The 12500-nt window shown below is 41.3% G+C and overlaps 1 protein-coding gene across 3 annotated transcripts in view; it reads right to left on the bottom strand.

The window, feature by feature from the left end:
- LOC122264293 (alpha-Mannosidase class I b) overlaps positions 1–12500 on the bottom strand; it is a 38970-nt gene that overhangs the window by 13836 nt on the left and 12634 nt on the right. The window contains exon 1 of one of the 3 annotated variants that reach the window (XM_043033118.2): positions 11104–12019. The exons of 1 other annotated variant lie outside the window; for it this stretch is intronic. In XM_043033118.2, coding sequence (XP_042889052.2) covers positions 11104–11637 — 534 coding nt within the window. In that variant the 5' untranslated portion in view covers positions 11638–12019. Of the gene's footprint in view, positions 1–2588; positions 2735–11103; positions 12020–12500 lie in introns of those variants that run through there. One more of the 3 variants, XM_086543045.1, reaches the window with a different exon arrangement.

Here is a 12500-nt window from a genome sequence, read left to right as displayed (position 1 = left end):
ACACGGGACACTGGGCGGAATACACTGTACCAAGGACAGAGTTCAACTGTACTCAAATATCATGACACCACATCGACAAAACTTCCGTTTCGCTCACATGAAATCAACAACTCGTAAAAGGGTTGAGTAAATATTCCATTCCCTCTTGCTACAAGGCCTATGTCTTGAGGGTGTCTAAAACATCATAATACAACGTCAACCATAAAAAACGGTGATTATATTACGAAAACTTCCAAGGCTATTCACATGACATTCGTCAGAACTTCAGGGTTACTGACGAACGCTTACTAGAAAGTTTATCAAGGCTAGACAAAAGTTACTGGAAAATACGTTGCTTCGTAACACCGCCCACTCAATATCCTTTCGTTCTCTCATTTCTTTCTATTGGGTTATATACCCTTCTCTCACTGTCAATTTCACACTCCCCCCCCCCCCCCCACAGTATGAAACAAACACCCCCGTCCCTCCCACCCCCCCACCCCCCACACATACATACACACATATATATACACACACACACACACAACCCCCCCCCAACACCCATCCACAACCCCCCCCCCCACACTTTTCGATCAGTCTTACATTCCGCATGGCCGGAATGACAAGCACGCGACCAAAATACGACCAAAAACCTCTCTCCCACTTCCTCTCACATCCCATCAGCCAAACAGCATCACTCCCCAAAAACGTCCTCGAGAAAACGCGTCATATTTTCCCATTATCTTTACTTCCAGCGCATGCAAGTCCTACTCAGCCAGCGGTCATGCACTTACTCTGAGCAAATGTTATAGACTGTGGCTACCTCTAGACACGCTTTAAATCGCATGACAAGGTGTGCAAACAGAAGAAACACCGCCTGACTACGGTTTTTTTTTTTTTACCGGTACGCATTTACTACACAAGTCTATTCCAATTTCAGGGTAGACTTTTATTCTTAATTCCGTTTTAAATTCTGATACGCAGTTAATCCTTCTTTCATCACATCTACATAAAGTAAATATACATGACATGTCTATTCACGACGCAATGAGAACAAAACTTCAGACATCCCATCTCATATCAAAATATGTATCCCATTCTATAGGTTCTCTCTCATAAACATTTAATCATAATCATAATCTACCCTTCATTTCAGTTGCAAGGCTACGACTAAGATGATACAATCAATAAACCTTCAGATAAGTTAACAAGACAAAGTACACACCAAAACAGACTAATCCACATGGAAAAAGTTAACATTAACAAAGTAAGAGACAAGCTATATACAATACATACAGTAAAGTGTCAGTGAGTATGTATACGTAGATTGAGCGTGTGCGAATGAGCATTGAGTGTACACAAGTGTGCGAGTGACTGTGTACGGGTGTGAGAGTGTGAACGAGTGCGCGAGTTAGGTGTACGTGTGAGCGTGCGAGTGAGTGTGTACGTGTGAGCATGCGAGTGAGTGTGTACGTGTGAGCGTGCGCGTGAGTGTGTACGTGTGAGCGTGCGAGTGAGTGTGTGTGTGCGAGTGAGTGTGTGCGAGTGAGTGTGTGCGAGTGAGTGTGTGCGAGTGAGTGTGTGCGAGTGAGTGTGTGCGAGTGAGTGTGTGCGAGTGAGTGTGTGCGAGTGAGTGTGTACGAGTGAGTGTGTGCGAGTGAGTGTGTTCGGTTGTGCGAGTGAGTGTGTTCGGTTGTGCGAGTGAGTGTGTTCGGTTGTGCGAGTGAGTGTGTGCGAGTGAGTGTATACGAGTGAGTGTGTGCGAGTGAGTGTATACGAGTGAGTGTGTGCGAGTGAGTGTGTGCGAGTGAGTGTGTACGAGTGAGTGTGTGCGAGTGAGTGTGTACGCGTGAGTGTGTACGCGTGAGTGTGTGCGAGTGAGTGTGTACGAATGAGTGTGTACGATTGTGCAAGTGAGTATTTTCGATTGTGCGAGTGAGTGTGTTCGGTTGTGCGAGTGAGTGTGTCCGAGGTTTTGAATGTATACGAGTGTGTGAGTGAGTACAAGTATGTGTGTGAATGTGCACCAGTGTGTGAGTGAATGTGCACCAGCGTGTGAGTGAATGTGCACGAGTGTATACGTGTGTGTATGTATGTAGCAACAATGATTCAGCAGCAATGACTGGCAACAGGGGGCTCTTCTTGCAGCCCCCTGACCCAATTCAAGGATCACACTCGGGTTTCTGTCACTGCCATTCACACCGCCACAAAACAACACACCTTCACCCCTTACTCACATCATCCCCGAAATAAACTCGAGCCAAAGTATTCGCACTATTTAGCGGGAGCGGTGGACCCTTGCCCCTTTTTTTCCATTTTCGACCTTACTGGTACTCTCTCTGATGATATCTCCATAAGTAATGAATATCCGTGATATGGCGGCTAAAGCCCATCTATTTCGACGAGGCCTACCCATGCCTACCTTCTACCTACGTGTGAAAGGGGGAAGTTTGACCTCCGCCGAAAATCACTGGGGTCACGGAAGAGACAGTGCGAGCAACAACAATGCCATTCACTACCTAATGGTGCTTATCCACTTTAATCAAAACAACAACAAACTACACCGCATATTCCAACCGATAAACAACAACAAAATACAAAATATGTACCACAAGGAAAGACCGTAGTCCGGCCCAGAAATCCACACAAGAAACCGCGGGAGTGAGCGATGAAGAGGACCTCACGCACACAACCGCTCACCACCACATGGTGAGTAAGACTGATCAGCGAGTGAGTCCCCCCGGTTGGCGAGGTGTCAGTGGGACTCGGACGGCCAGGAAGGTGAAGGGAAAGGGAAGGGAAGGGAGGGGAGGGGAGGGGAGGGAACTGGGAGAGAGAGAGAGAGAGGGTGGGGGAGGGAGAGGGGTTACGGAAACTCTAGGGCGTGACTGAGTGTAAGTCTGTGTGAATGCGAGGATTAGTAGGAGTAAGTCTGTGTTTTCTTTATGAGGAATGGAAGGGGTGGGAGGGAAGGAGGGAGAAGGAAGAGAAGGCAAGAAAGGAGGAAGGAAGGGAATTAGATTGGAGGGAGATAGACATAAATAAGGGAGAATCAAGAGGAAGGAAGGGAGGAGAGAGAAGAGGGAAGGAGGGAGAAGGGGAGGGAGAGGGAGAGGGAGAGGGAGAGGGAAGGAGGGAGAGGGAGGGAGAGGGGGAGAGGGAGAGGGAGAGGGAGAGGGAGAGGGAGAGGGAGAGGGAGAGGGAGAGGGAGAGGGAGGGGGAGGGGGAGAGGGAGAGGGAGAGGGAGAGGGAGAGGGAGAGAGAGAGGGAGGAGAGGCAGAGAGAGAGGGATAAGTAAACTAGATCCAGAAGTCCTTCCTCCCCCCACAACAAACCTGGCAACCAAAGTATAAAAAGTCCTGTACGCAAGGTTCTATGTGCGACCATGCCTTCCGCCAGTATAAAAAGTACGCAGCCCGATCTGCCTGCGCTAATAATAAACAAAAACAAAACGAGACAGAAACATTACAATCTCAGCGTAGCATCACCGCCTAAATGTCTACAAGGGCCATTCTGTGTTATTGGTGGTTTCACAAGCGTAACTATATGCACGGAAAAATTACCTCTTAAATCTTACGTCCCAACTCCGATTTTTACTTGGAGCAATAAAGGCGTATGAGCCCCCATATAAGGCACTTGGGCTAGTTTTCACTGTACCGCATCTACTAGCCCGCCGGGTCACATGCTATTTCACTAGGACATTACAATTTGATATCTGCTAAAATATGCCCAATGTATGTTTTCGATTTAAAAATGAATGGATATGAACAGCTTTTGATATCAGTTAGAATATCTCTAATGTTTTTTTCTTTCTTTCTTTTTTTCCATTTTTGTCAAATGTGAATGAATATGAAAGACCTATCATGATTTATAATGGAAAAAATATAAGCAAAGCGAAATAAAAAGTTCCAGATTTTCTAAAATGCGTGCCAATATTTAGAGACCCAAGCTTATTGAGGCAGCTCACTCACTGGTGGTGCGGTTCCGGCTTTTCCATGCTTTCCCAGGGTTTGGAGATAAATTTCTATTGACTGGAGTATTAAGATAAAAGCTTGAATAAACTACATAAAACTACGCACAAACTGCCACATATACCCATCCATTTTTATATTATATTTTACATATATTTTTATATATATATATATTAGATAGATATATATGTATTTTTATATATATATATATATGTATGTTATATTTATATGTATGTATGTATATATATATTATATATTATTTATATATATTGTATATATATAGATATATATGTATTTATATTATATATGTATATATATGTATATTATATGTATATATTATATATATATATATGTATTATATATATATATATGTTATATGTTATTATATATGTATTATATATGTTTGTATGTAATTTAATATATATATATATATATAATATATGTATATGTAGATATGTATATATACATATATATGTTATTTGTGTATATATATGTTATATTATATATATGTATATATATGTATTTTGTGTGTGTTTTATGTGTATATATAGCATATATGTAGATATATATTGTATATATATGTATATATACATATGTACATTATATGTATATATATATGTGTGTTATATATATATATATATGTATATATATGTATATATATATACATTATATTGATACATATATGTATATATATGTAATGTAAATATGTATATATATATGTATCTGTATATGTATATGTATATATATACATATTTGTATATATATATATATATATTTTATATATATATATATATATATATATTTTATATGTATATGTTATGTATATATATGTATTTATATATTTATATGTATTATATATATGTATGTGTATTTATATATTTATATATATATATATTATATATGTATTATATATTATTTATATGTAGTATATATGTATATATATGTATTGTATATATATTTATATAGATTGTATATATGATATAGGATATATATATATATATAGATATATATAGATATATATTATATATATTTGTATATAGATTATAAAATATAGATTTATATATATATATATATTTTTATTATGTATATAAATATGTATATATATAATAGGTATATATATATGTATATATATATATATTTTATTATTATATATTTATATATATATTATATATTTTATTTATATATATATTTATTTATATTTACACAAACCAACCCACCCCACACACCACACACACAAACACACCACACACACACACACATAACACACACACACACAACACACACACACGCACACATTTATGTATTTATATATTTATATATATATATTTATAAAATATATATATATGTATATGTATATTTATACATTATATATACATATATATACATATGTATATTATATATATGTATATGTATACATATACAAATATATATATATATATTAGAATACAAATATATACATATATATACATATATATACATATTTATATATATATATATTATATATATATATATATACATATATATATATATATACACACACATACCTTTTTTCACTGCAAAATGGGACATTCTGATTTTACCGAGCAATTTCCTTCCCTTTCCAATGATACAACTGGATTTTAAACTGGTTAAGAGCATATCGAGTTCCAAAGAATTTAAATAATAATAATCATAATAATTCCAAGAAAAAACTGTACTTGGAAATTGCAAGTTTTCGATAAACTTCTTTATATCTTATCGCTTGTAACATTATTATCTGTCACATCACAATCCTCATTTTATCCATGTCACGCCGCTTGTTGCACGATGATATGACACTTGTTGGGTGAGTAATAAAAGGAAAAATCTAAAATTATTGCATCAACTGACCCACGTGAGGAGACAGATTAAACCGCCATTCAAACTATTACGTCAGAGATTTTCTCCTTTTTTTTGTATTTTTTGACGATGCCTTAATTGGTGTGTGTGTGTGGGGGGGTAAAAAAAAATAGGGAAAAATATCTTAGCGTACCGGCCACCCCAATTTTGTAATATATGAGAGAATGAGTTAAAATAGACAAAAACTTTTATACATAGCTTCCAACATGGCGGAGAATTTGTAAATGTTTGCATGAGTTTCCTCAAAGAAGAAGAAATACATGTTTGGCAAAATAAAATGGGAAAGATTTTTCAAAATAAGTATGTTTGGCTGAGCGAAATTCTAGGTCCTTTTCAACTAGCTTTCAAATGAGTAGATTGAAAATGTATATATGCATGTGTGAATATCTATCTGTATATATGCATCTATATATATGTGTATCCATAGCTGTAGCTGTAGCTGTGTGTGTGTATATATACACACACACACACACACAACAGCTACACACACACATACAACAACACACACACATTTTATATATTATATATATATATATATTATATTATATATATTATATAAATATATATATATTAATATATATATTATATATATAGGAATATATATATATATATATAAATATATTATATAGATATATATATATATATATATTTATATAATGTGTGTTTGTGTGTGTTGTGTGTGTGGTGTTGTGTGTGTGTGTGTGTCGTTGGTGTGTGTGTGTGTTGTGTCGTGCGTGTGTGCGTGTGCGTGTGTGTTGTGTGCGTGTGGCGTGTCGTGTTGTGCGTTGTCCGTCTTGGGCGTGTGCGTGTATGTGCGTGGGTGTCGTGTGTGCGTGCGCTTGTGTGCGGTAGTTGGTTTGAACATGTGTGTGTGTGGCGTGCCGTGCGGTGTGCGTGTGCGATGTAGATGCGTGTTGCGTGTGCGTCTTGTTTGCGTGTGTCGTGTGCGTTTAGTTTGTGCGTGTTGCGTTGAGTGTGGTCACCTGGGTGTGCGTGTTGCGTGTTGGTATAAATATATAAAAAATGTGATTTTCATTATACATTCATACATACATTCATACATATATTATTTATATATATATATATATATTTAATATTTATATATATATATATTTATATGTATATGTTATAATGTATATGTATATATATATGTGTACTATATATTTATATATATATATATAAATATTATATATATATATTTATATGTATATGTATATATATATCTTATATATGTATATATTATTTGTATATGATATGTATATGTATATGCATATATATATATCTATGTTATATTTATTTATATATATTAGCATATATATATATATATTATATATATATATAATATTTATATATTTGTATATGTATATGTATAGTATTTTATGTATATATGTTATGTATATGTGATATATGTATATGTATAAGTATATGTATATGTATATGGTTTGTATATGTATATGTATATGTATATGTATATATATATTGCGTTGTGTGTATATATATATATATATCTATAAACATTTAATTATATATATACATATTTTTTATGTACTTTTGAATTTTATTTTAAAAAGTTTGAGTTTTTTGCTAAGTTTCAATGGTAGGGATTTTCAAAAACTTGGGTTTTTTTTGGGGAAACGACCGAAAACCCTTTTTTGGCGAATTTTTTCCATTTTCGTTAATAAAAAAACGGGTTTTTTAAAGGGGGGAGGGCCTTTTTTAATTTAAAAAAGGGTTGGGGGGGAAAAGGGGGAATGGTTTTAAGGTTTTTTTTTTTTTTTTTTTTTTTATTTTTCATTTTTTTTAAACCAGAAGGGGGGGTTTTTTAATTTTAAAATAAAAAACCCCCTGGAATTTTCCGGGGTTTTTTAGGTAAGGGCCTTTTTTGATGGGTGGTGTAAAAAATCGGCTCACAAGTTTAAAACCGTCTTAAGTTTTTTTTTCCGCGTTTTAACGCTTAGGTTTTTTTTTTTTTTAAAATTTTTAAAAAAAAAAAATTTTTAATTACTTTTTCTTTTTGGGGGGTTTTTTTTAACTTTTTTCCCCCAACCCCCCTTTTTATAAGTTATATTTTCTTTTTTTTTTCTTTTTTTTGCAATTGGTGTGTGGCCAAGGGAAAAACCGAACTTTTTTTTGGCGGAGGAGGGTCTGCTTAGGAAAATTGGGGGTAAAAAACCCCCCACTCCCGGCAACCCTTTCCGTGTCGTGCGTCGTAAAAGGGTCCCTCAATTCTGTGTGAAAATAACATCCCGAGGGTGTTTAGGGAGGGGTTGGTTACGAATTCGGGTGGTTTCCCGGGGTTTTGGAGAGGTCGGGCGCTGAAGGGGGGTTGGGGGTGGGGGTGGGTTCGGCGTGTTGGTTTTGGGTTGGGTGTGGTTTTTTTTGTTTTTGGTTAAAATTTGAGTTGTGGCGACTGTAGAGTGTGTTTGGGTGAGTCATATTGCGCGTGGGAGAGAGAGCAGAGGGAGGGGGAGGGGGAGGGGAGGGGAAGGGCGGGGAGGGGGAGGGAAGGGAGAGGGAAGGAGGGAGAAAGAGGGAAAGAGAAACGAAAGAAAGAGGGGAAAGAGCTAGCAAGAAAGAGGGAAAGAAGAGCTGCGGAGAGAGAGAGAGCGCGAGAGAGAGAGAGAGAGAGAGAGAGAGGAGAGAGAGAGAGAGAGAGAGAGAGAGTAGAGGAGAAGAGAGAGCAAAACAAGAAAGAAAGAAAGAGGGAAAGAGACGAAAGGAACGAAAGAGCGAAAGAGAAATAGCAAGTGACAGAGCAAGCGAGAGAGAGCGAGAGAGAGAGAGAGAAGAGCGGAGAGAGCAGAGAGGCGAGAGAGAGTGAGAGAGAGAAGGGAGAAGGAGAGCCGGTAGAGAAGGAGAGAAGGAAAGAAGGAAAGAAGGTAAAGAAGAACGGCGGAAGGGGACAAGACCGAAGGAAGGAAGTACCGAAGAAAAAGGAAAGGAAGGCAAGACATGAAAGAAGACAGGCGGCAAGACCGCAGAAAGGAATGTCACGTGCCAGTTCTTCCCTCCCTCCCTCCCCTCCTTCCTTCCTTCCCTCCTCCCTTCCTTCCTTCCCTCCTCCTTCCTTCCTTCCTTCCCTCCTTCCCTCCTCCCTTCCTTCCTTCCCTCCTCCCTTCCTTCCTTCCCTCCTCCCTTCCTTCCTTCCCTCCTCCCTTCCTTCCTTCCCTCCTCCCTTCCTTCCTTCCCTCCCTCCCTCCTTCCCTCCCTCCCTCCCTCCCTCCCTCCCTCCTTCCTTCCTTCCCTCCCTCCTTCATTCCCTCCCTCTATCCTTCCCTCCCTCCCTCTATCCTTCCCTCCCTCCCTCCTTCCTTCCCTTCCGCCCTCCTTCCTTCCCTCCCTCCCTCCTTCCTTCCCTCCCTCCTTCCCTCCCTCCCTCCTTCCCTCCCTCCTTCCCTCCCTCCCTCCCTCCCTGCCTCTCCCTCTATTTCCCTCTCTCTCTACCTCCCTCTCTCTCCTTCTATCCCCCTTCTTTCTCCCTCTATAAACACATAAGTGCATTACATGGATTCCCTATGTACCAAATGAACCGCTGTCTGTATCTAATCTTCCATCCGTCCCTTCCCTTCTTCCGGCTCGAAGATTAAAAGTCAATCACTTAGCCAAAACCACAGGGAGACGGGGAGGGGAGGGGAGGGGAGGGGGGGCACACATATATCACTATAGGTCATCTCATCTGCAATGAATAAGAAGATCAACCATATGACTTTCACGTGAAGAAAATAACAGGGAAATATACCCTAATCACTAACCTATCACACCTGACTCCGCCGCCGTCTGGCTTGATCCGCTGACCATAATCAATTCTAAAAGGGAGGAGAAGATAAACCGAGTTTTGCGAGAAGGGTGAATGAGAGTCAAGGCCGGACCTCGCCGTGTTGGAGGGAGAGGGAGAGGGGGGGATGTCTGAAAGCGCGGGGGGTGGGCGGGAAGATGGTGGAAGGCTGTGGTTGGCGCGTGTGAGTCCACCCAAATGCTGGTCACTGGGCCAACCCGTCATGGTGGCCACAGTGCCTGCTACCTGAACGACCCTTGTAAGCGTCACTGTAGAAACACACCTCTCAGATGGACAGACGGTGACTGTATGATATTCTACAGTGTTCTGCGGAGGGCATGACAACCTTGACGTTCATGGGTGTCGAGGAAGGGTAATGAGCAGGGAGGGGGAGAGAGAGAGAGAGAGAGAGAGAGAGAGAGAGAGAGAGAGAGAGAGAGAGAGAGAGAGAGAGAGAGAGAGAGAGAGAGAGAGAGAGAGAGAGGAGGGGGGGGGGGGGGAAAGAGGGGGAGAGGGGGGGAAGAGAGAGAGAGGGGGGAAGAGAGAGAGGGGGGGGGAAGAGAGAGAGAGGGGGAAGAGAGAGAGAGAGAGAGGGGGAAAGAGAGAGAGAGGGGGGGAAGAGAGAGAGAGGGGGAAAGAGAGAGAGAGAGAGGGGGGAAAGAGAGAGAGAGGGGGGGGAAAGAGAGAGAGAGGGGGAAAGAGAAAGAGAGGGAGGGGAGAGAGGGGGAGAGAGGGGAAGAGACGGGGAGAAAGGGGGAGAGAGAGAGAGAGAGAGAGAGAGAGAGAGAGAGAGAGAGAGAGAGAGAGAGAGAGAGAGAGAGAGAGAGAGAGAGAGAGAGAGAGAGAGAGAGAGGGGGGGAAGGTGAGAGGGAGGGAGGGGGGAAGGTGAGAGGGAGGGAGGGAGGGAAGGAGGGAGGGAGGGAGAGAGCGAGAGAGAGAGAGAGAGACAGACAGATACATAGATAGAGAGAAGGGGGGTAGAGGGAAAGGGAGAGGGAGAGAGAGGGGTAGAGGGGGGAGAGAGAGGGGTAGAGGGGAGAGAGAGAGAGAGAGAGAGAGAGAGAGAGAGAGAGAGAGAGAGAGAGAGAGAGAGAGAGAGAGAGAGAGAGAGAGAGAGAGAGAGAGAGAGAGAGAGAGAGAGAGACAGATAGATAGAGAGAGAGAAGGGGGGTAGAAGGAAAGGGAGAGAGAGAGGGAGAGAGAGAGGGAGAGAGGGGGAGAGAGAGGGAGAGAGGGGGAGAGAGAGGGAGAGAGGGGGAGAGGGAGAGGGAGAGGGAGAGAGAGAGAGAGAGAGAGAGAGAGAGAGAGAGAGAGAGAGAGAGAGAGAGAGAGAGAGAGAGAGAGAGAGAGAGAGAGAGAGAGAGAGAGAGAAAGGGGTAAGGAGAGTGAGAGGGAGAGGGGAAGAAGGAGAGTGAGAGGAAGGGAGAGAGAGACAGTGGAGAGGGAATATCATCACCGTTCAAAAATAGATCAAGGGGAAAATACGAAGCCTCCAATTACCCGTTTTCGCTGAGTGCTCGCCTCGCCCATATCCACTATGACGTCATCGGGATCAGCGATCAACTGATAGTCACCGCGACCTGAGACGCCCGGGTCAATTGGTACATTCTCTTCCTTTATTATTCTCCCCTTTGACAGTTCGTCAGGGAGATTCCCTACGTGACTCTGCCTGACGCTCCTTGCATAACTGTGGCGGTAGTGGCGGCGTTCCATCGCGGCGATGTTTTGTTGCAGCGACTTCATACTCCGCTGATAGGAGCTGAAGGCGTTTCTCGCCGACGCGCCGCTCCCTTCTTCGCGTTCGGCGTCCTCCTCCTCCTCCGTCGGGACGTCCATTAAGGCTTCGTTCGGGATCTCTGAGATCTCGCGTCCTAAATTACTGATGGTAGTAGTTAGGTCTTTCCTGAGCCCAGCTAGCTGTTGTTGCACCTCCCCCGTGAGGGGCTGGATGTTGCCTTGGTCGTCCTTCGCTATAACCGAGTCTCTCTTCTCGTTGCCGCCCATGGGTCCGCCCCCTTCCACTGGCAGTCGCATTTTCGGCTTTGGCAAAGAGCTAGGGCACTTGAAATGGCTGTTCCAAGGAATCGGTCAAAACTATAACAGTCTTCATGTAACACTGTTATAAACTAGATGCTAAAAACATTTATCAAGTACATTGTGCTATCATCTTCTAACGAAGGTGCTAATAACGATAGAAACACTAATTTCAGGTTTTAAAACGTCGACGGTCACTAACATACGAGCGCGCGCGCACAGATCTTTAGTCTAACTAAATTCCAACACATAATTATCCTTTCAGATAACCACACCCTTCTGATAACACTAAAGTATCTTATCTTTTCATCGTATTGACGCGCTTAAATCGTATAGTAATGAGTCATTATTCACACATTAACATGGGGTACTAATTAAGCCACTAATATGCTACAATCATCATTACTCAACTAATTACTAAAACCAATACATGTAATAATGGTATCTGCAATACTGGCCGGCTTCCGGAATCTCCACCTGCCACCTGATAAGGTTATGAGACCAACCTGATATTGCAAAGATAAAGTAATCATACATCTGACGGTAAGGCAGCATTATAATGGCTAGCTTTCCGATCGCATTTCCTTCGTCATCGTCGTGTACTTCTTCCTTCCTCATCTCCCTTGCGCGGATATTCTCCCTTATCACCCCCTTTTCCTTACACTTCATTTCTCTCTCCCTTATCCCATTCCTTAGCCTGTTATTTCTGCTCACTCTTCCGCTGGTCCCTTTTCCCTTTCTAACCTCTCGCTTCCCCAACCCTTTACCCATTCTCCTTACTGCTTTTTATCCTCTCCCAACCAGCAAAACTATTAGTCTTCATGCCTTTTATCCTTCTTAATCTTCTTTTGTTATTTTCCTTT

Source organism: Penaeus japonicus, unplaced genomic scaffold (assembly GCF_977035675.1).
Source record: "Penaeus japonicus unplaced genomic scaffold, GWHDUDI00000001_assembly GWHDUDI00000013, whole genome shotgun sequence".
NCBI lineage: Eukaryota > Metazoa > Arthropoda > Malacostraca > Decapoda > Penaeidae > Penaeus > Penaeus japonicus.
Note: the sequence above shows the minus strand (reverse complement) of the source record. Positions and strands in the feature narration are given on the sequence as shown.